The 23,924-nt window shown below is 44.9% G+C and overlaps 1 protein-coding gene across 5 annotated transcripts in view; it reads right to left on the bottom strand.

Annotated features, from left to right (window-relative positions):
• TFDP2 (transcription factor Dp-2) overlaps positions 1 to 23,924 on the bottom strand; it is a 189,095-nt gene that overhangs the window by 129,690 nt on the left and 35,481 nt on the right. For 4 of the 5 annotated variants that reach the window (XM_038742897.1, XM_038743019.1, XM_038742989.1 and 1 more), the window contains exon 2: positions 11,735 to 11,833. In XM_038742897.1, the coding sequence (XP_038598825.1) occupies positions 11,735 to 11,749 (15 nt within the window). In that variant the 5' untranslated portion in view covers positions 11,750 to 11,833. The remainder of the gene's footprint in view (positions 1 to 11,734; positions 11,834 to 23,924) is intronic. The other variant, XM_038742952.1, reaches the window with a different exon arrangement.

Below are 23,924 nucleotides of genomic sequence, written 5' to 3'. Positions count from 1 at the left end.
CGACTCCTTAACATTTGTGGATTTACAAGTTCAATAATCCCTGCTATTAGTCCAAGAGAAAGACCACTGTTTTGGGTACCAGAATTGGGTTCTAAGACCTAGGTCCACTAGACTGCAAGCTCCTTGTAGCCAGGGACCACGCCTACCAATTATGTTGCACTGAACTCTCCAGTGTATGCAGAGCACTACTGTTCAATGCTCTGCCCCCAATAAGCATTCAATAAAAAACACTGGTTGATTGGCAGGTTCCTTTCTCACGGGTAAAGAGTTTTTTTCCATGGTAGTTGTTAAAGAGCTTACTAAGGGCCAGGCACTGTACTAAGCACTAGGGTAGATACAAGGTTGTCAGGTTGGACACAGTCCCTGTCCCACATAGGGCTCACAATCTTAATTCCCATTTTACAGATGAAGTAACTGAGGCACAAAGAAGTGAACTGACTTGCCCAAGGTCACGCAGCAGACAAGTGGCACAGCTGGAATTAGAACCCAGGTCCTTCTGACTTTCAGGCCAGTAGTCTATCCACTAGGCCATGCTGCTTCTCCAAAGAATCACCTAAAGCTATTCCACAAGCACTCTGCTGCCCCGATTATCTTTCTACAGAAACGCTCTGGGCATGTTACTCCCCTCCTCAAAAATCTGCAGTGGCTACCAATCAACCTACGCATCAGGCAGAAACTCCTCACCCTGGGCTTCAAGGCTGTCCATCACCTCGCCCCCTCCTACCTCACCTCCCTTCTCTCCTTCTACAGCCCAGCCCACACCCTCCGCTCCTCTGCCGCCGCTAACCTCCTCACTGTGCCCAGTTCTCGTCTGTCCCACCATTGACCCCTGGTCCACGTCCTACCTCTGGCCTGGAATGCCCTCCCTCTTCCCATCTGCCAAACTAGCTCTCTTCCCCCCTTCAAAGCCCTACTGAGAGATCACCTCCTCCAGGAGGCCTTCCCAGACTGAGCCCCCCTTTTCCTCTGCTCCTCCCCTCCCCATCACCCCCACTCCCTCCCTTCGCTTTACCCTCTTCCCTGCCCCGCAGCACTTGTGTATATTTGTACATTTTTATTACTCTATTGTATTAATGATGTGTACATATCCTTAATTCTATTAATCTATTTTTGATACTATTGATGTCTGTCTCCTCGTTTTATTTTGTTGTCTGTCTCCCCCTTCTAGACTGTGAGCCCATTGTTGGGTAGGGATTGTCTCTATCTATTGCCGAATTATACTTTTCAAGCCCTTAGTACAGTGCTTTGCACACAATAAGCATTCAATAAATACGACTGAATGAATGAGTGAATAAATGAAAAGGCAGAGAGGCCGGGCAGGACTGCTGAAAAAGAGCTGGCTAACAAAGCCTGCTCTAGTCTGTGCCTGGTGGCCTACCACCTTGGGTGCCCAGTGCCACAGTAGGGCCATGGCTCTGTTGGGGTCGCTTGGGCCATAAATGGGTTCCGTCCCTAAAAAATCTTCACGTGGACGCCACGTGACTTGCCCAAGATGCCACGCACCTGCCCACGTATTTGCTCACTGCATCTCAAGCCCCAAGGGGGGACATGGGTGGCTGGAAAAACACTGGCCCTAGATAGAATCGGTTTCTCCTGGCAGGTTCTCAGTCTCCAATGTTGCACGGCTAAGGCTCAACCATCCTTCCCTAGGGAAGAGGTCATCGTTTATTGGCTCACCTGTACCCATTCATTCATTCATTCAATCGTATTTATTGAGCGCTTACTGTGTCAGAGCACTGTACTAAGCACTTGGGAAGTACAAGTTGGCAACATATAGAGACAGTCCCTACCGAACAACAGGCTCACAGTCTAGAAGGGGGAGACAGACAACAAAACAAAACATGTGGACAGGTGTCAAGGTGTCAGAACAAATAGAATTAAAGCTAGATGCACATCATTAACAAAATAAATAGAATAGTAAACATATACAAGTAAAATAGAGTAATAAATATGTACAAACATATATACAGGTGCTGTGGGGAGGGGATTATTTATAACTATCACTTCAATAGCTGTGAATTCCATTTTGAATCAATTGCATTTATTGAGCGCTTATCGTGTACCCAGTACTGTACTAAGCGCTTGGGAGAGCACAAAAATAAGCATATTCCCTGCCACAACAGATTGGTTTCTGCTGTCTCCCCACATTTGACTGTCAGATGATTAAGCTCCCCGTGGGCAGGGAATAAGTCTAACTCTGCTCAACTGCACTCTCTAAAGCGCTCAGTACAGTGCCTCTGCACACAGTAAGAGCTCAATAAATACCCTCGACTGATCTATTGATAAGGGCAAGTACCTGATCTCTTGTTTATTTTGAACGTTCCCCAAGAGCCTCGTACAATGATCTGCAGGTAGTGGGACGATAAGCTTAATTAAGAGCCATTATAGTGTATATGCTCCTTCAGGCCAAGTCTAAGTGCTTTACTTCTATTTCCCTAAGCTCCCAATAATAGTAATAATTATTATTATGGTATTTGTTTAGCGCTATGTGCCAGGCATTGTAAGAAGTACAGCACTCTGCATCTAGAAGGTGGTCAATAAATACTGCTGCTGATGGATCAGAATTGTAGCGTAGGAGTGAGTTTACTCAAAATGAAGTCACTTCATTTTAAGCAGTATTAGAGCCACCAATCAAGCATATTTAGTCAATCAATCAATCAATGGTATTTATTGAACAGTTACTACATGCAGGGCACTGTACTAAGTGCTTGGGAGAGAACTATACAACAGAATTAGCAGACCCATTCCCTGTCTTAAAGTCTAGGGGGACCAATTATGTGTTTTATAGGTGAAAGCCTGAGAGAATTATCAGGGAGAAGATAAACTGTGTCCCCCTTCTAGACTGTGAGCCCACTGTTGGGTAGGGACTGTCTCTATATGTTGCCACTTTGTACTTCCCAAGCGCTTAGTACAGTGCTCTGCACACAGTAAGCACTCAATAAATACGATTGATTGATTGATAAACTCTAGGGATGGGAATGGAGTGGATTCTTGGTAAATGCTTCTTTCCCTGCCTTTCATAAAAAAGAAATAATAATTATGGTACTTGTTAAGCGCTTACTATGTGCCAAGCACTATTCTAAATCCTGTGGTAGATACAAGTTAATCAGGGTGGATGCAGTCTCTGTTCCACACTGGGCTCACACTCTTAATTCCCACTTTACAGATGAGGTAACTGAGGCACAGAGAGGTAAAGTGACTTGCCCAAGGTCAAACAGCACACAGATGGTGGAGCCAGGATTAGAACCCAGGTCCTTCTGACTCCCACGCCCATGTTCTATTCACTAAGCCATGCTGCTTCTCTCTAAAGAAAGACCCTTTAGCATTCCTCCCCTGAGAACCCTTAAGAATGAGGGTCTCCCTTTAGGTAAACTTGTTTAAAAAAAGCAAAAAACAACGCTGTGGGTGTCTATCTCCCAATCTATACTTATCCAGAGCTGTCATTTATATTCATAATTGATGCTGTTGAAAGTGAAATCCTAGCTGGAAAGATCTACATGTCACCGCAACAATTCATCTCACACTTGGATATATAAAGACTGTCCATTGCCCAACTGATGAATGTGCCACTTGCAACCCTTGTTGCTGCTTTAAATTCACCTCTGAGGCAAACTGAGCCTGAACTGTTTTAATTGCATCTACCCCAGCCTTTGAGAAGCAGCATGGCCTAGTGGAAAGAGCGCGGGCCTGGGACTCGGAGGATCTGGGTTCTAATCCCAGCTCCACCACTTTCCTGATGGGTGACCTCGGGCAGGTCACTGAACTTCTCTGGGCCTCGGTCACCTAATCTGCAAGATGGAGATCAAGACCAAGAGCCCTGTGTGGGACGGGGACTGTGACCATCATCATCAATCGTATTTATTGAGCGCTTACTGTGTGCACAGCACTGTACTAAGCGCTTGGGAAGTACAAATTGGCAACGTATAGAGACAGTCCCTACCCAACAGTGGGCTCACAGTCTAAAAGGGGGAGACAAAACCAAACATACTAACAAAATAAAATAAATAGAATAGATATGTACAAGCAAAATAAATAAATAAATAAATAAATAGAATAAATAAATAGAATAAATAAATAAATAAATAGATAGATAGATAGATAGATAGATAAATAAATACATCAAACCTGGATGTACTATTTAGTACAGTGCCTGGCACATCGTAAAGGCTTTAACAAATACCAGTACTTAGCACACAGTAAACACTTAATAAATACCAAAATGGAGCCATCTTTGCCAACTTGGCTTCCCAACTTTGCCAAACCTCTGCTCAAAAACAGTAATCCTCTGGTTGTCACCCACTGCTAAATTTCACTGCCTGAGACTGGGCTTTTAAAGTATTTCTTCTGTCTCCCATTTGTACGGGCACCATTTCGTTACTGCAGCCAGAAGCTGTTTAGTGTTCTCAGAATCATCCACACTCTTCACACATTCCCCGGGGGGGTTGCGATGAGCATTCGTTCCCTCAGTGTTAGCGAGTGGATTGTGCTGTGTGACTTCACTGTCAGTGCTATTTCTCCGCCATTGGATGCTGAGCACGATTCGCACACGGCTCTGAAGAAATTGCTCAAGAAGCTGGATGTGCCTTCCGTGGCCGGCCCAAACCTCCAAGTCCTACAGAAAGTTGGACACCTCCACAACTTTGTACATCTTCAACTTGATGCCCCACTGTTATGCCGAAAGGGCACCCTGCATCCATCCACCAATCGATGGTATTTATTGAATGTTTGCTGAGTGTAGAGCACTGTATTAAGCGCTTGGGAGAGTACAATACAACAGAGTGGGCAGAAAAGTTCCCTTCCCACAACGCGAGCTTGTGGTCTAGAGGGCACTTCTAGTTCTTTGTCTATCTGTGGATAATGTGCTGCCCGGGTAACTGAATTTAGTTCTGTTTCGCTGATAAAAATCTTCGGTTGTGGGCAGGGATTTCAAGAACAGTTTGGTACTTCAGTTTCAGGCTTATTGTAGTTTCCTAGTATTGTGCTGATTCTGCAAGCAACATATAATCCTATGCAAGTCTGAAAATAACAATAGTAATAATAACAATAATGAGAAGAATAGTGTTTTGGTTAAGTGTTTACAATGTGCCAAGCACTGAACTAAACACTGGGGAAGATACAAGATAATGAGGTTGGGCACAGTCCCTGCCCCATAAGGAGCTCACAGTCCAAGTAAGAGGGAGAACAGGTACTGAATCTCCAATTTACAGCTGAGGAAACTGAGGCATGGAAAAATTAAGTGGCTTGCCCAAGATCATATATTAGGCATGAGGTGGAGGAGAAATTAGAACTCTCCCAGACTGTGAGCCCGTTGTGGGTAGGGACAGTCTCTATATGTTGCCAACTTGTACTTCCCAAGCGCTTAGTACAGTGCTCTGCACACAGTAAGTGCTCAATAAATACGGCAATGAATGATTCTCAGTCTCAGGCTCTTTCCATTAGGCCACGCTGCTTCTTGTGTGTGTGACCCTACGAATCACAGTCAATCACTCACGCACTCAATCAACCAATGGTATTTATTGAGCACTTGCTATGTGCACAGCACTGAACTAAGAACTTGGGAGAGTTTAATGTAACAGAATTTGCCGACTTGTTCCTTGCCCACAACAAGCTTGTGGTCATCAGTTTTCAGCAGCTCCGGGAAGACTGTTTCAAATAGTTGCGATGATACTTGCAGCTGGTTGAGTTGGAAGTTTCCCAATGGAGGGAAAACATATTCTGATGTTAGCTCCTAGGTTCCTCTTCATATCCTCCATACTGAGAGCCTGGACTAGGTGAAGGATTCACTACCACATCAGAGACTTCAAGACTGTGAGCCCGCTGTTGGGTAGGGACCGTCTCTATATGTTGCCAACTTGTACTTCCCAAGCGCTTAGTACAGTGCTCTGCACACAGTAAGTGCTCAGTAAATACGATTGAATGAAATGAATGAATTTATTCGAACGAACCCCTCTTACACCTACTAGTAGTTTCTACCTGCACAACTGCCCAGTGAATGAATTCCAAATGCTTACTACCCATTGTGTGAAGAAGTGTTTCCTTTTGTTTGTTTTGACCCTATCATTTTGAAGTCTCAACAGGAGGCCCCTTATCCTGGTATTGAATAGGATTGGATTTACCACGTAATCCGGCTTTTCTCTGATGTTGATGGGGAAAAGAGTCATCATAATATCATATTAGAAATGGCCTGCCATTCTTTCAAGTAGCAAATACCATAGTCCCTCGCAAAAAGTGGTCTCACGGGTAAATGCTTCTGTTCTAGTAGAAAGGACAGAGGGTTGGGAGCAAGGTCTCTTATTTCTCACTAAAGCAATATTCCTCAAATGACAATTTTGCTAATAGGCATATGAGAGGAATTAGCATACATGCTTCTCTGAGATAATTTTTTTAATGGTATTTGTTAAGTGCTTACTATGTGACAGTCACTGTACTAAGCATTACTGTAGATACAAGTTAATCAGTTGGACACAGTCCCTGTCCCAAATGGGGCTCATATTCTTAATCCCCGTTTTACAAATGAGGTAACTGAGGCCCACAGAAGTTAAGTGACTTGCCCAAGGTCACACAACAGACAAATGGCAGTCGGGATTAGAACCCAGCTTCTTCAGACTCCTAGAGCCGTGCTCTATCCACTAGGCCATGCTGCTTCTCTAAATTATCATTAAGATCCCCATGGAGGCACCTATGTTTCTTGTGAGAGTCATTTTATATTATTGTCATTCAGGGCTATGAACTCGGGGTTGCTTTCCTGCCTTCTCAAACTTCCTGTAACTCGGACGCCAGACGTTTGCTAGGAAAGAAAATAGGACACTAGGGCTAAATACAGCAATACCCTTCCTCCCTTTGGAGGAAAGAAAAGAATGCTGTCCTTCATCACTGTTGCTCCTGGCTGCAGCGCAGATGGTCTGATGAGGCCCTGCCCCAGGAATAGCCCAAAGAAGGAGCATCCCAATCTCTGGTTACTGGGGGAGGGGGCTGATGCCCATTTCTGGGTTTCTGGCTACACCCTGAGACCCACAGAGCTCCCCGCAGTGTGGAGCAGCCTTCTCCAGACCTCCACATCAACTCCTGGCGCTCACTCACCTATTCATTCATTCAGTCAATCGTACTTATTGAGTGCTGAGTGTATGCAGAGCACTGTACTAAGTGCTTCAAGGCTCTCCATCACCTCGCCCCCTCCTACCTCACCTCCCTTCTCTCCTTCTACAGCCCAGCTCGCACCCTCCGCTCCTCCGCCGCTAATCTCCTCACCGTACCTCGTTCTCGCCTGTCCCGCCATCGACCCCCAGCCCACGTCATCCCCCGGGCCTGGAATGGCCTCCCTCTGCCCATCCGCCAAGCTAGCTCTCTTCCTCCCTTCAAGGCCCTGCTGAGAGTTCACCTCCTCCAGGAGGCCTTCCCAGACTGAGCCCCTTCCTTCGTCTCTCCCTCGTTCCCCTCTCCATCCCCCCCATCTTACCTCCTTCCCTTCCCCACAGCACCTGTATATATGTATATATGTTTGTACATATTTATTACTCTATTTATTTATTTATTTTACTTGTACATATCTATTCTATTTATTTTATTTTGTTAGTATGTTTGGTTTTGTTCTCTGTCTCCCCCTTTTAGACTGTGAGCCCACTGTTGGGTAGGGACTGTCTCTATATGTTGCCAATTTGTACTTCCCAAGCACTTAGTACAGTGCTCTGCACATAGTAAGCGCTCAATAAATACGATTGATGATGATGATGATACAATACCGCCATAGAGACAATCCCTGCCCACACCAGGCTTACAGTCTAGAGGGGAGGAGACAGACATCAAAACAAGTAAAAGACATCGATATAAATAAATAGAATTACAGACATATACACATCGGCTGTATCACTGGCCTGCTGTGTGACCTTGGGCAAGTCACTTCACTTCTCTGGGCCCCAGCTCCCTCATCTGTAAAATGGGGATTCAAACTGTAACCTTCTCCTGTCCCCACCGTGGGACAACCTGATCACCTTGTAACCTCCCCAGCACCTAGAACAGTGCTTTGCACTATTACTCTATGTATTTTACTTTATATTTATATTACTATAAATTTCCAATTTATATTATTTTACTTTATATTATATTTATTCATTTTATTTTGTTAATATGTTTTGTTTTGTCATCTGTCTCCCCCTTCTAGGCTGTGAGCCCGCTGTTGGGTAGGGACCGTCTCTAGATGTTGCCTACTTGTACTTCCCAAGCGTTTAGTACAGTGCTCTGCACACAGTAAGCGCTCAGTAAATACGATTGAATGAATGAATGAATGTATATATGTTTGCACATATTTATTATTCTATGCATTTATTTTACTTGTACATATTTATTCTACTTATTTTATTTTTGTTAATATGTTTTGTTTTGTTGTCTGTCTCCCCCTTCTAGGCCGTGAGCCCGCTGTTGGGTAGGGATCATCTCTATATGTTGCCAACTTGTGCTTCCCAAGCGCTTAGTACAGTGCTCTGCACACAGTAAGCGCTCAATAAATACGACTGAATGAATGAATAACACCTATCCATTTAATAATAATAATAATAGTGGTATTTGTTAAGCGCTGACTATGTGCCAAGCACTGTTCTAAGTGCAAGTAGGTACCAGGTTATCAGGTTGTCCCAAGTGGGGCTCACAGTCTTAATCCCCATTTTACAGATGGGGTAACTGAGGCCCAGAGAAGTGAAGTGACTTGCACAAAGTCACACAGCTAAAAAGTGGTGAAGCAGAGATTAGAAGCCATGACCTCTGACTCCCAAACCCGGGCTCTTTCCACGGAGCCACGCTGCTCTACTCCCAAATGACAGATACACTGGGCTGCCAAGCAGGACAACGGTTCTATGTTCCACAGGCCCACATGCAGCTCCCACGGTGATTTTACCCAACTACTTCATGCAAACATTTTGGCACGCAGGTCTAATGCTTTGTGGGGATGCCGACCCTACCTAACTTCTTCACCCAAGAGCACTGGCACCCTGGGCCTTATGTTTCATGGGGATATGTTGCCAACTTGTACTTCCCAAGCGCTGAGTACAGTGCTCTGCACACAGTAAGCGCTCAATAAATACGACTGAATGAATGAATGAATTCAGATATCCACTCTCGCCTGGCCCATGGGAATCTGAGACTTATCCCTGTAGTAGAAAGACAATCCAAGCGAGTTGGCCCTTGCTTCCCTTATTGGACCTCCTTGGGCACCCAATGGCAGTGGTGGTGTCTGCCTGTTGGGCAGACGAGGATTCCCAGGAGAGCGCACGTGCTCTGCACAGTAAGCGCTCAATAAATACGATTGAATGAATGAATGACAAGCCCCTAGGATACTGGCTTGAATTTCATTGTATCTAATAATAACAATAACAATGATAATAATAATAATAATAGACTGTGAGCCCACTGTTGGGTAGGGACTGTCTCTATATGTTGCCAATTTGTACTTCCCAAGCGCTTAGTACAGTGCTCTGCACATAGTAAGCGCTCAGTAAATACGATTGATTGATTGATTGATTAATAATTGTAGTTTTTATTAAGTGCTTCCTATGTGTCAAGCACTACACCGAGCACTGGGGTGGATACAAGCAAACTGGGTTGTACACAGTGCCTATCTCACATAGGGCTCATGGTCTCAATCCCCATTTTACAGTTGAAGTAACTGAGGCACAGAGAAGTGAAGTGACTTTCAAAAGACCACAGAGCAGACAAGTGGCAGGGCCAGGATTAGAACCCATGATCTTCTGATTCCTAGGTCCATGCTCTAACCACTAGACCACACTGCTTAGAGACAGATACAAACACACATCTCTGTAGACTATAAACTCTTCAGGGGCAGGGTTCACATCTACCAACTCAGTTGTAATGTACTTTCCCAAATGCTTAGTACAGTGCTCTGTACACAGCAGACTTTTGACTAAGCGCGCTGTGGGCAGGGAATATGTCTATTGTTATATTGTTCTGATGACTTTGACACCTGTCTACATGTTTTGTTTTGTTGTCTGTCTCCCCCTTCTAGCCTGTGAGCCCGTTGTTGGGTAAGGACCGTCTCTATATGTTGCCAACTTGTACTTCCCAAGTGCTTAGTACAGTGCTCTGCACACAGTAAGTGCTCAATAAATATGATTGAATGAATGAATATTGTGCTCTCCCAAGGGCTTAATACAATGCCCTGCACACAGTAAGTGCTCAATAAATACGACTGACTGAATGACAATGAACACAGTAAAAAAACTTTGATTGAGTTTAGAAGCTTACTTAATAAAAAAAAAATGAATGCATTGCTCAAGAACAGTGGCTAGCAGAGCACTTCCTGAGAGTAGGAGGGAGTCTATGCTCCTGGAAGCCCTGTCTTTATTGCTGTATTGTGCTTTCCAAGCACTTAGTACAGTGCTCTGCACACAGCAAGCGCTCAATAAATACAACTGAATGAATTGAATGAATGAAGTGAGACACTTTCAGGAACAAAGCAACTTTTATAGCAAACAGCTCCTTTCCAGTACAGGACCAAAGAGTTGTCTAGAAGAAAACAAGTGAAGCAGCATTCACCTCCCTTAGACTAGTAGTTTATCTACAAAACTTGGCTGGAGTTGGAGCTGGTCTGCTAATAGTACCAGCACTACTGGTTAAAAGGACACCACAGGGCCTTTCGATCTAGGCATACTGATAAGCAACTACTAAGCAGCTGTCCAGGCTCATTCATTCATTCAATCATATTTATTGAGCACTTACTGCGTGCAGAGCACTGTACTAAGCACTTGGGAAGTACAAGTTGGTGACATAATAATAATAATAATGATGATGGCATTTATTAAGCGCTTACTATGTGCAAAGCACTGTTCTAAGCGCTGGGGAGGTTACAAGGTGATCAGGTTGTACCACGTGGAGCTCATAATCTTCACCTCCATTTTACAGATGAGGTAACTGAGGCACAGAAAAGTTAAGTGACTTGCCCAAAGTCACACAGCTGACAAGTGGAGGAGCTGGGATTTGAACCCATGACCTCTGACTCCAAAGCCCGTGCTCTTTCCACTGAGTCACGTTGCTTCTCTCTATATAGAGATGGTCCCTACCCAACAGTGGGCTCACAGTCTAGAAGGAGGAGACAGACAACAAAACATGTGGACAGGTGTCAAGTCGTCAGAATAAATAGAATTAAAGCTAAATGCACATCATTAACAAAATAAATAGAACAGTAAATATGTCAAGTAAAATAAATAGAGTAATAAATCTGTACAAACATATATACAGGTGCTGTGGGGAGGGGAAGGAGGTAGTGGTAGGGGAGGAGGAGCCCACTCCCCTTTTAGACTGTGAGCCCACTGTTGGGTAGGGACTGTCTCTATATGTTGCCAATTTGTACTTCCCAAGCGCTTAGTACAGTGCTCTGCACATAGTAAGCGCTCAATAAATACGATTGATGATGATGAGAGGAAAAAGGGGGCTCAGTCTGGGAAGGCCTCTTGGAGGAGGTGAGCTCTTAGTAGGGCTTTGAAGGGAGGAAGAGAGCTAGCTTGGTGGATGTGCGGAGGAAGGGCATTGCAGGCCAGGGGGAGGACGTGGGCTGGGGGTCGACAGCAGGACAGGCGAGAACGAGGTACAGTGAGGAGGCTGTAGCGGTTGGTGGTAATTTAATATTTTATGGCAAGTGCCTAGCTAAGTTTTCCACTTTCCCACACCTATGCCGGAGAGAGCCAAAAAATCATCTAACGACCCCAGAAGGAAAAAATGGAAAACTTACATTTTTTGCCGTCATGTCAGATGCTATTCTTCTCTAGATTCTCTAAAACCATAAAAAGATAGCTTTGGTCATCCTCAGAAACTTTGGTGAAGAAGCATCCTGTCGAGAAAAGGAGTACCCCAATATAGTACTGCAGAGACAAGTGACATAAAGGCATTTTTCCCACCCAAGTGCAATACCGGTAGGAGCAGGATGGGAATGGCTGTGCCCAGATGGGCCTCAAACAGAAGCAGAGGTGGGTTACGCTGGGCCCGAGGACGCCGGGGGGCTGGGCTCAGACCACTTCTCAAGTGCTCCTGTTTTAAGTTTCCTGTGTGGGGGCCCCAGTTGCACTGTGTCTGCGTCCAAGCATGCAAGTTCCTGCGCAGGACCTAAGACTACAAGAACAAGACTATAGAAACAGCCACGTGCAGGCCCGCCACAAACCACACGTGAACCCCGCCGCCATTCTGGGGAGTAAAATCCTACGTCTCACTGGGCCCAATTGAGATTGGGGGACACATTCAGTAAATGGGACCAAGAATTGCAGCTCCTAGAGGTTCCTTTCTAATGGAATACCCAAATCACCAGCAGGCTCCCTCCCCTCTTACCTCTTCGCTTGCTTTTCCCACTACACCTCATCTGAGGCTCTTTCACTTTCCCAAGGAAGCCCTCAATGGCCCTTGTTCTCAACTCTCCAGGCCCTCCCCCACTGCTCATGGCTTCCTCCCACCTGGAACGCCCTTGCCCCTCAGCTTTGCCGAACTACATCCCTCCCCGTCTTCAAAGCCGTCTTATAAAACCACCACCTTCGGGAGACCTTCCATCTTCCCGGTCCTGCTGTCCCATTGAGCTACCTCCTCCCTCGTGTATTTTTGTTTTCCAGATTCCATTAATCATTTGTTTCCATTGTAAACACTGATACTCTTGCGCTTACACAATGAAACAGAGTTGGCAGGGACCGTGTCTGCTAAGTCTGCTGTATTGTAATTAATAATAATTATGGTATTTGTTAAGTGCTATGTGACAGGCACTGTACTAAGCGCTGGGTGGATAATAATAATAATAATAATAATGGCACTTGTTAAGCGCTTACTATGTGCAAAGCACTGTTCTAAGCTCTGGGGGGGATACAAGGTGATCAGGTTGTCCCGCGTGGGGCTCACAGTCATCATCCCTATTTTACAGATGAGGTAACTGAGGCTCCGAGAAGTTAAGTGACTTGCCCAAGAATCACACAGCAGACATGTGGCGGAGCCAAAATTCAAACCCATGACCTCTGACTCCAAAGCCCATGCTTTTTCCACTGACCCACGTTGCTCATCTACAAGCAAATCGGGTTGGGCACAGTCCCTGTCCCACTTGGGGCTCACAGTCTCAATTTCCATTTTACAGATGAGGTAACTGTCCTCTCCTAAGCACTTAGTGCAGTGCTCTGCACATAGTAAGTACTCAATAAACACTACTGATTGATTAATTGGTTTAATTATGGCATATTTGTCTCCTGTCTCTCCCATTAGCCTGTAAGCTCTCTGAAAAAAAGGGTTCATGTTTTACAACTCTTATGGTTATGCCAAAGATCTACTATAGTGCTCTGTGCTCAGTAAGTACTATATTGCTGATACAGATGACTCTCACTTAACCATAGTTTAAGTTGGATTTTGAAACACTTAACCAAATATACTACATTCTGTCCATATTAGACATTCTCAATGATAATACGAAAGACCTGCATCCTAAAAGAATTGTGCCTAGGTGTTAATTTTATGGAGAACAGAGGCAGAGGAAATGGGCTTAAAACTTTAGCACAGTTATGACACCCACGTGCCCAGACAAGAGGCTTTGGTATATAAAAGAAGAGGTTCCCAAGATAAAAAAACTGTGAGATCTCTTTCCCAGGGGGTGCAAAAGAGAGAAACCAATGTCTTGAACGATTTCCAGTTGGTGTTAGCTAGAAGCAGGGGAACAGATTCGCAATTAGCAGTGGAAATGCAGCGTGGCTTAGTGAAAAAAGCACGGGCTTGGGAGTCGGAAGACGTGGGTTCTAATGCTGGCTCCGCCACTTGTCTGCTGTGTGACCTTGGGCAAGCCACTTATCTTCTCTGTGTTTCAGTTACCTCATCTGTAAAATGGGGATTAAGACTGTGAACTCCACGGGGGACAACCTGATTACCTTGTTTTTACCCCAGTGCTTAGAACAGTGCTTAACAAGTACCATTATTATTATTATTATTATTATTATTATTATTATTATTATTATTAATTAATCACCAAGGGAAGGGTCCCTCCTGGATTTATGACTGTTGAGCCCCATTCTGGCCAAGATCCCCAAAGGGGCAGCAAAGCACTGCTGGGGATCGCGGAAGAGAGGACAGAGCCCTCACCATTGATTTCCCCTTTACAGGAGGTGGCACTCTGCCACCTCACTGCCCACTGTGCCACCTCATCGCCCGCTCTGCTCTCCTAGGCTGGTTCTAGGTGGTCTGGATGGGGCCAGGGTTTTTTTACTCATATTTGGGAACTAATTGTTAAACAAATCAGTGCATGGCCCCCTCTGCATGTCCAGGAATTCTCTTATGGAACACAGAGCAGGTGGAAAGGCAACTTTTCTGTGCTTAGAAAATGTTCCATTTTTTTTGGTATGTGTTAAGAGCTTGGTATGTGCCAGGCACTGTATTCAGTGCCACAGTTATAAGCTTATCAGGTTGGATGCCGTCCCTGCCCCACATGGGGCTCACAGTCCCATGGCAGTGTGGTAGAATTATTTTAGACATAGGATCTGACTGTGAGCCCCCTGTGGGACAACCCGATCACCTTGTGACCTCTCCAGTGCTTAGAACAGTACTTTGCACATAGTAAGCGCTTAATAAATGCCATTAAAAAAATCCCCACAGTCAATTGTATATATGTATATATGTTTGTACATATTTTTTACTCTATTTATTTTACTTGTACTTTACTCTCCCCCTTCTAGACTGTGAGCCCACTGTTGGGTAGGGACTCTTTCTATATGTTGCCAACTTGTACTTGTACTTGTATGTACAGAAACGCTCTGGACATATTACTCCCCTCCTCAAAAACCTCCAATGGCTACCGATCAATCTGCGCATCAGGCAGAAACTCCTCACCCTGGGCTTCAAGGCTGTCCATCACCTCGCCCCCTCCTACCTCACCTCCCGTCTCTCCTTCTACTGCCCAGCCCGCACCCTCCGCTCCTCCACCGCTAATCTCCTCACTGTACCTCGCTCTCGCCTGTCCCGCCATCGACCCCCGGCCCACGTCATCCCCCGGGCCTGGAATGCCCTCCCTCTGCCCATCTGCCAAGCTAGCTCTCTTCCTCCCTTCAAGGCCCTGCTGAGAGCTCACCTCCTCCAGGAGGCCTTCCCAGACTGAGCCCCTTCTTTCCTCTCCCCCTCGTCCCCCTCTCCATCCCCCCGTCTTACCTCCTTCCCTTCCCCACAGCACCTGTATATATGGATATATGGTTGTACATATTTATTACTCTATTTATTTATTTATTTATTTATTTTACTTGTACATTTCTATCCTACTTATTTTATTTTGTTGGTATGTTTGGTTCTGTTCTCTGTCTCCCCCTTTTAGACTGTGAGCCCACTGTTGGGTAGGGACTGTCTCTATGTGATGCCAATTTGTACTTCCCAAGCGCTTAGTACAGTGCTCTGCACATAGTAAGCGCTCAATAAATACGATTGATTGATTGATTGATTGATTGTACTTCCCAAGCGCTTAGTACAGTGCTCTGCACACAGTAAGCGCTCAATAAATACGATTGATTGATTGATTAACTCACTCTCCTCCATTCACACCTCTCTGTATCCCACTTTCCCATCTCTTCAGGAGTTTCCTGCTAGTTTTCCACCTTCCTGGCACATTCTAGACCATAAGATCGTTATAGGCAGGGAATGTATCTATATATGTACGTATGCCATATCGTACTCTCCCAAGCCCTTAGTACAGTGCTCTATAAATACAATTGATTGATTTGAGCTTTGCTGGGAAAGTGTCTTGCAATTTTTGCTTTTAAATGGTATCTATTGAGCACTTACTAGGGACCAGGCACTGAACTAAGCACTGGGGTAGATACAAGCTAATCAGATGAGGCATATGAGGCCCAGAGAAGTTAAGTGACTTGCCCAAGGTCACACAGCAGACAATTGGCGGAGCAGGGATTAGAACCCAGGTCCTCCGACCCCCAGGCCAGTGAGCTTTTCACTAGGTCACACTGCTTTTCGATTGCATGACCAATCACATAATGTCACTACACTGAGAATAAAGGAGTAGGGGGCAAGCAGGGTGTAGGAGAAGGGTGAGGATTTTCCTTCATTTACTTTAAATCCATGGACACATCCTGCTTCATAACTACAAAAGAGAGTGGCTCAGAGGAAAGAGTCAGGTTCAATAAAAGTAACAGCAATGATAGATTAAAAAAAACAACCTGCTTTGTATCTTAGTAGGCCCAAAGAATTCCCTCCAGAGCTTGGAGTGCTTTCAAAAAAAAAAAAGTCAAAAGGTGTGAACTATAGAATTAAACTAAGTGAATTCAACCCACAGTGCTAATCTGGAGATTCGTGCTAAAACTAATGTAAACTAGATGTCAGAGAATAAGGTCCAACCAACTAGGTAGACTGAGATGAAACTGCTACTTAAAATTGAAACCAAAATTGCTTTGGATAAAGGGAGTGGCACAGTTTCACCTCTGAGTAAGAAACTGACCTTGGTTTTGTTCTGTGCCTACGAAAAAATGCCATAGAAGGGACCTAAAAATGAACTGCAAGATACCTCCCTTTTAAGACCCAAGCTTTTAAAACATTCCGTACTTAGTAACTTACACATTTTTCTATTAAGTGCTCATTCATTCACATTTCAATCTCCTTCCTCCTCCCTGTAATTATTTCCTGTTTGTCTCTCCCATTAGATTGTAAGCTCCTTGCAGGCAGGGGTCAGGCCTGCAAACTCTATTATATTCTCTCCCTCCTATCAATTTGCTCTACCCAGGGTAGGCACTCAAGAAACCCTATTAAGTGGATAATATCCAATGCTCTTTTAAAAACATCGCTGACTACAGTCAAAATCCAACTCCTCCAGTTTACTGTCATCTGTAGGTATATACATATCAGGTGTTCGGCACTTATGTAAAACACTTCATTTTAAATCTGAAAGAGATAGTAAAGGAAAACTCCCGTGCACTTCCTTTCCCCATGCTTGATGCACGCCTACTAGGAAGTCATCTTGCAAGGAGGAATTCTCTTTGTTTAGTCTAAATGGACTATTGCTTGGATATGGTAATTTGGCAATTAGTCCCTGAAACTAACTTTCAGTCAATGTGATTAATTATTCATAAGGTTGAAGGGAGAAAGTCAAACGTTTGGTTTGCTTGGGAATCTCCTCATACTTCGGTTGAGAAATTTAATAAGGACATACCCATAATTTGGTTTTTGTCTGAAGTGCTTTAAGAAATGCTATTGTTGAGGCAGACCAGACTAACACTGCTTCCAAAGATGGCATCTAGAAGCCTGGAGGGTGACTGTGATGGTTGCCCTCCCATACATCCATCTTTATGGTAAGGGTTGGACCAGTGGAAAGAGCATGGGCTTTGGAGTCAGAGGTCATGGGTTCAAATCCCAGCTCCACAAATTGTCAGCTGTGTGACTTCGGGCAAGTCACTTAACTTCTCTGGGCCTCCGTTACCTCATCTGTAAAGTGGGGATTAAGACTGTGAGCCCCACGTGGGACAACCCGATCACCTTGTAACCTCCCCAGTATTTAGAACAGTGCTCTGCACATCGTAAGTGCTTAATAAATGCCATCATTATTACTATTATTACAACCCTAAGTAGATAGGAAATCATATTTAAAATACTTCTTTTGTAAACATGGAATTCTGTGGAGTTTCTGTGGTTCGTTCGGGATGATTCTGAGAAAGTCTTTAAAATACCAAATTATTTGGTATTTGGGCTCTGAGAACTCCAAATGAAATCTGTTCCCCCACACAGCATTTATTTTAATCGTGTGAAAGACATGTTAATTGATCAAAAGCATTTATTGGTCACCTAGTGACCTAGCTACAGGTGGCTGTGATGACCAATGCAAAGGCAGACTGAGGGGCCTTGAGGCAGTGGTTGGAAGGATAAGACCTTGGGAGAAGAAAAAGTCTTTGGGGAAAGTCTCCTGGAGGAGATAAGAACTCAGGAGGGAGTTGAAGATGGGGAGAACTACGGTCTGTCAGAGAACAAGGAGGGCAAGCTGGGGTGTAGTAGGAGAAGACAGTGGTTAAGTAAGAGGGGAAGAGCTGATAGCTTTAAAGCCAAAGGTAAGCAGCATCTGCTTGATGTGGAGAGGACTGGGTAGTCCTGACAGTTTATGAGGAGCAGGGAAACGTGTGCAGAAAAGACGCTTTAGGAAAATGATCCAGGCAGCAGAGTGAGGTAAGGAGTGGTTGGAGAACAGAAGGACCGGAGGCAGGGAGAGCAGTGAATTCATTCAATTCATTCAATCACATTTATTGAGCACTTACTGTGCACAGAGCATTGTACTAAGCTCTTGGGAAAGCATAACAGAACAATAAACTGACACACTCCCAGCACGCAGTGAGCTTACAGTCTAGAGATGAGTTCTCAGTCTGGAGACTGATCTAGTGGTCTAGTTGGGCTCTGATGAACAGGGTGGGAAGAGATGGAAGGGCGCTGTTTGAAGGGAGAAGAAGGGCAGACTTAGAAAATGATGTGGAAGGAAAACCAAAGGGACTGAACAACAGACGGAATGGGAGAGTTGAAAGAGAGCAAGGAGCCAAGATTAATATCAGTGTTGTAGACTTCAGGGATAGGGATGACAGTAGTGCTGTCAACCTTGATAGGAAAGTGAGGTAGAGAGAATATTTGAGAGGGTAGCTAGGGAGTTCACTTTTAGACATTATCAGCATAAAGGTGATGGAAACATTCCCGGGGAGATGCCCTGGAAGCACCTGCAGATGCAAGATCGCAGAGGTGGGGAGAGGTCAGGTCTAGCAAAGTAGACTGGGGAATGATTCCCAGACTAAGCCTCCCTTTTCCTCTGCTTCCCCTCCCCTCCCCCTCACCCCGACTCGATCCCTTTGCTCTACTCCCCTACCCACACCACAGCACTTGTGTATATATGTACATATTTATAATTATAATTCTATTTATTTTTACTAATGATGTGTATACTCCCCTCCTCAAAAATCTCCAGTAGTTGCCTGTCAACCTACAAATCAAGCAAAACTCCTCACCCTGGGCTTCAAGGCTGTCCATCACCTCGCCCCCTCCTACCTCACCTCCCTTCTCTCCTTCCACAGCCCAACCCGCATCCTCTGCTCCTCTGCTGCTAACCTCCTCTCTGTACCTCATTCTCGCCTGTCCCGCCGTCGACCCCCTGCCCATGTCCTTCCCCTGGCCTGGAATGCCCTCCCTCCACACATCCACTAAACTAGCTCTATTCCTCCCGTCAAAGTCCTACTGAGAGCTCACATCCTCCAGGAGGCCTTCCCAGACAGAGCCCCCTTTTTCCTCTCCTCCTCCCCATTGCCCCCCACTCTGCCCTACCTCCATCCCCTCCCCACAGCACTTGTATATATTTATTACTCTATTTATTTACTTGTACATATTTACTACTCTATTTTATTAATGATGTGCATATAGCTATAATTCTATTTATTCTGACGGTTTTGACACTTGTCTACATGTTTTGTTTTGTTGTCTGTCTCCCTGTTCTAGACTGAGTCTGTTGTTGGGTAGGGACTGTCCTATATGTTGCCGACTTGTACTTTCCAAGCACTTAATACAGTGCTCTGCACACAGTAAGGAACTCAATAAATATGATTGAAAGAATGAATGAATGAATATAATTCTATTTACTGATGCTACTGATGCCTGTTTAGTTGTTTTGATGTCTGTCTCCCCCTTCTAGACTGTGCGCCTGATGTGGGCAGGGATTGTCTCTGTTGCTGAATTGTACTTTCCAAGTGCTTAGTACAGTGCTCTGCACATAGTAAGTGCTCAATAAATATGATTGATTGAATGACTGAATGAATCCAATGAGAGGGTAGCTGAAACCACGGGAGCCCATGGGCTCCCCCAGGGAATGAGGGGTCAACTGAGAAGAGAGGGGGTCTCAGACGGGTGAGGGACACCCACAGTTAAGGGATGAGAGGCAGAGAAAGATGCTGATCCAGAGCAGTCAGAGAGATAAGGAGGAGGAGAACCAGAAGGGATCTTATGCCAATAAAAATCCAGATTAGATAAAACTAGATTCGGGAGAAGGGATTCGATTGCAGTGTCAAAAGCAGCAAAGAGTTCAAGAAGTGTTACAAAAAAGTAGAGTCCATTAGATTTAGCAAAGAGGAGGTGGTGAGTACCTCTGAAGAGTGCAGTCTCAGTGGACTGAAGGGGTTGGAAACCAGATAGTTCCAAGTTACAGAAGTTAGAGAGGAAGTGGAGGAAGTGGGTTTGGGTTTTTTTATGGTTATTTATTAAGGGATTACTATTTATTAAGGGCTTACTTACATACCAGTGTGGCTCAGTGGAAAGAGTACAGGCTTGGGAGTCAGAGGTCATGGGTTCTAATCCCAGCTCCGCCACTTGTCAGCTGTGTGACTTTGGACAAGTCACTTAACTTCTCTGTGCCTCAGTTACCTCATTTGTAAAATGGGGATTAAGACTGTTAGCTCCACGTGGGACAACCTGAACCCCTGAGGCACAGAGAAGTTAAGTGACTTGCCCAAAGTCACGCAGCTGACAAGTGGCGGGGCTGGGATTTGACCCATGACCTCTGACTCCAAAGCCCGTGCTCTTTCCACTGAGCCACGCTGCTTCGATGCTAGTAGAATCATTTCAGATGAAGCAGCTCATGTCTCTCTCAATCAACATTATTTATTAAGTGCTTACTATGCGCAAAGTGCTGTTCTAAGCAATTGGGAGAATACGAATCAGTAGGGCCCTCAAGGAACTTAGAATCAAATGGGAGAAACAGACAATAGAACAAATTACAGATAAGGGAAGCAGCAGAATCCAAGGAAATGTATACGCAAGTGCTGTGGAGTGAGTTTCCAGAGGGTTCGTGTCTACCAACTCTGTTACAATGTACTCTCCCAAGCACTTAAAACAGTGCTCTGCACACAATAAGCCCTCAAAAAATATGATTCACTGATACAGACAAGTGCACAGATGATGCAGAAGGGAGGGAGAATAGGGTAGACGCAGGAGGAGGGAGAATACGGCGAGGAAACGGGAGTAAGTCGGGGAAGGATTCTTGGAGATGTGATTTTATTAGGGCTTTGAAGATGGGGAGAGTGGTGGGCTGTCGAATATGAAGGGGGAAAGAGTTCCAGGCATGAGAGAGTATTTGAGCAAGGAGTTGGCAAAGAGAGAGACTAGGTGGAGATGCTGTGTGTAGGTTGGCCTTAGAGGAATAAAGTGTGCAGGCTCTCTTTCTCTCCCTATTGTGTTCCTGCCTGAAGGTAATTTGGTGGCTCCGAATCCTTCAGGCACCACTGTTACCAGAAAGTCAGAGGCTGGGAATGAATGAATCTGGTTGAGCACAAACCCCAGGCTCCCCAAGAACAGGTGGTCAGAGCTGGTGCAAAACCTCAGCCTGAGGAACCCAGAAATCCCCCATTACTGCATTTGGGTTCCAAAACCCTAAGGATAAAGTTCTCGATAGGGATTCTGAGCCACGGATGACCTTTAACTAGTTAAAATTCACAATGTGACTGAAAGGATACAGAGGAAATACTGTGGGGATACACTGTGATAAAATCTCACATAGAGGAAGGCCCCAGGGAGCTGAATTTCATTAGCACTTGAGTTTTTCGGCCCCCAAATTTACATTCCCATGAAAACTGCGAGGTAGTACTTCTGCTGCTGAACAGTGACTGAAGGTTGAAAAAGAAAAAAGGCTTTATTGATGTAGTTAGGCAAAAATGAGGGTGCCCTTTTAAATGGACATCTCTAAACTGAAAAAACAATAACAGTGAAATAATAAACAGTGGCAACAAGATTTATTAAGCGCTACGGGCCAACCAATGTACTAAAGTACTGGAATAGATACAAGATAATCAGATCGGACATAGACTAGGTCCTACTTGGGGCTCCCAATCAAAATCCCATTTTACTGGTGAGAGAAGTAAAGTACAGAGAAGTGAAATGACTTGCTCAAGGTTACACATCAGGCAAAATGGCAGAGCCAGGACCAGAACCCAGATATCCCAATTCCCAGTCCCATGCTCTTTCTTCTACACCACAAGTGTTTTCCAGATAGCAAACATGGCCTACCCAAAGGGACATTCTGGAAGTGGGCACATTTCTGTCTTTAAAATGTTTCTCAACCACCTAGCCGGCTCTGAGTGAGATCCTTTTTCTGTCCAGAGAATATAGGTGGAGTGCCTTTGTTAGGAGCAATTAAAGTGTAATAATAAGTACAGGATATGAATTGATGGTTCCCGAGACAAATATATGGCCAAGGACAGAAATAAGGGAAAAGTCACTGGGCTCCTTAGGAACAAAAAAACCCAAATCAATGGCCCATGCATTAGTGATACCATCCAGCTGTGTCTTTGTGTTACAAACCAGAGTTTACAGCTCTCCACTCTGAGCTGAAAATCCTCCTAAATTCTTTTCCCATTGCTCTTCTCCAACCCAGCCACCCCGGAGAGAGGTTTTCTCCCCAGCTGCCAGGCCAGGACAGCTCTGCATTCTGGCAGGGAGCCTGCCTGGGGCCAAGTGGTCTGACCTCCACAAATGCCGACTCACTGAGCCCACCGGGCACTTCCAATTCAAGGGTCTCGAGGAGAGAGCTGCTCCCAAAAGATGTGGTCCTCAATGATGACCCAAAAGGCAATCCAGCCCTGCCCCTCCAGTCTATAAGATCCTTTGGGTGGAGATGGTGTCTACCAACTCTTTTTTTAAAAAATGGTATTTGTTAAGCGCTTACTATTCATTCATTCACTCATTTATTGAGTGCTTACAGTGTGCAGAGAGCTATACTAAGCACTCTGGAGAGTACAATACAACAATAAACAGTTGCATTCCCTTCCCAGAACGAACTTACAGTCTAAAGTGAGGGAAACGGACATCAATACAAATAAATAAAATTACAGATATGTTTGTAAGTGCTATGGGGCTGGGAGGGGGGATAATATGTGCTAGGCACTGTACTAAGCACTGGGGTAGATACAAGATCATCAGGTTGGATACAGTCCCTGTCCTTTGTGGAGCTCACAGTCTTAATTCCCATTTTACAGAGGAGGTAACTGAGGCACAGAGAAGTGAAGTGACTTGCCCAGATAACGGACAAGTGATGAAGCCAGGATTAGAATAAAGGTCCTTCTGATTCCCAGGCCCATGCTCTATCCACTAGACTACACTTCTTCTCGCTTTTTTATTCTTTCAATTGCTTAGCACAGTGCTCTGCACACAGGAAGTGTTCAAATACCACTGATTGGTAGGTCAGGTTCTCATCTCACTTCTGTGTGGGCAGAAGTGGGAAATCCTCCCATGAATAAAACTAGAAAGCCCCCTTCCCCCTCCTCCTCCCAACCCCGAGGCCTAGACTGCTTAGCCTGTGGTTTGAAAAAAGGAGCCTGTCGACTTGTTTTATTGTCTGTCTGCCCCTTCTAGAGTGTGAGCCCATTGTTGGGTAGGGACCGTCTCTATATGTTGCTGATGTGTACTTTCCAAGTGCTTAGCACAGTGCTCTGCACATAGTAAGCGCTCAATAAATACAATTGAATGAATGGATGAATGAATGCCACAATAAGGATGCCCTTCCTACACCAAGCTGCTGGAAGGCAGGCATAAGGCCCCAACCAAAGGCAAGGCCTGGTCCAGACAGGGCTTGTAATGTGTGTCAACTTCAAAGAAAAGCAGCGTGAGCTAGTAGACAGAGCACAGGCCTGGGAGTCCGAGGTCCTGGATTTTAATCCTGGCTCTGTCCCTTATCTGCTGGGTAAACTTGGGCAAGCCACCTCCCTTCTCCATGCCTCAGTTACCTCTTCTGTGAATTGGAGATTAAGACTTTGAGCCTCACGTGGGACATGGACCGTGTCCAACCTTATTAGCTTGTATCTACCCCAGCCCTTAGGATAGTGCCTGGTACATAGTAAATGCTTAACAAATACCATTAAAAACAAAAAAACCCACTTTGAGTCACATTAAGCACAACTTTCATTCATTCATTC

Source organism: Tachyglossus aculeatus, chromosome 1, assembly GCF_015852505.1.
Source record: "Tachyglossus aculeatus isolate mTacAcu1 chromosome 1, mTacAcu1.pri, whole genome shotgun sequence".
In the NCBI taxonomy this organism is placed as follows: domain Eukaryota; kingdom Metazoa; phylum Chordata; class Mammalia; order Monotremata; family Tachyglossidae; genus Tachyglossus; species Tachyglossus aculeatus.
Note: the sequence above shows the minus strand (reverse complement) of the source record. Positions and strands in the feature narration are given on the sequence as shown.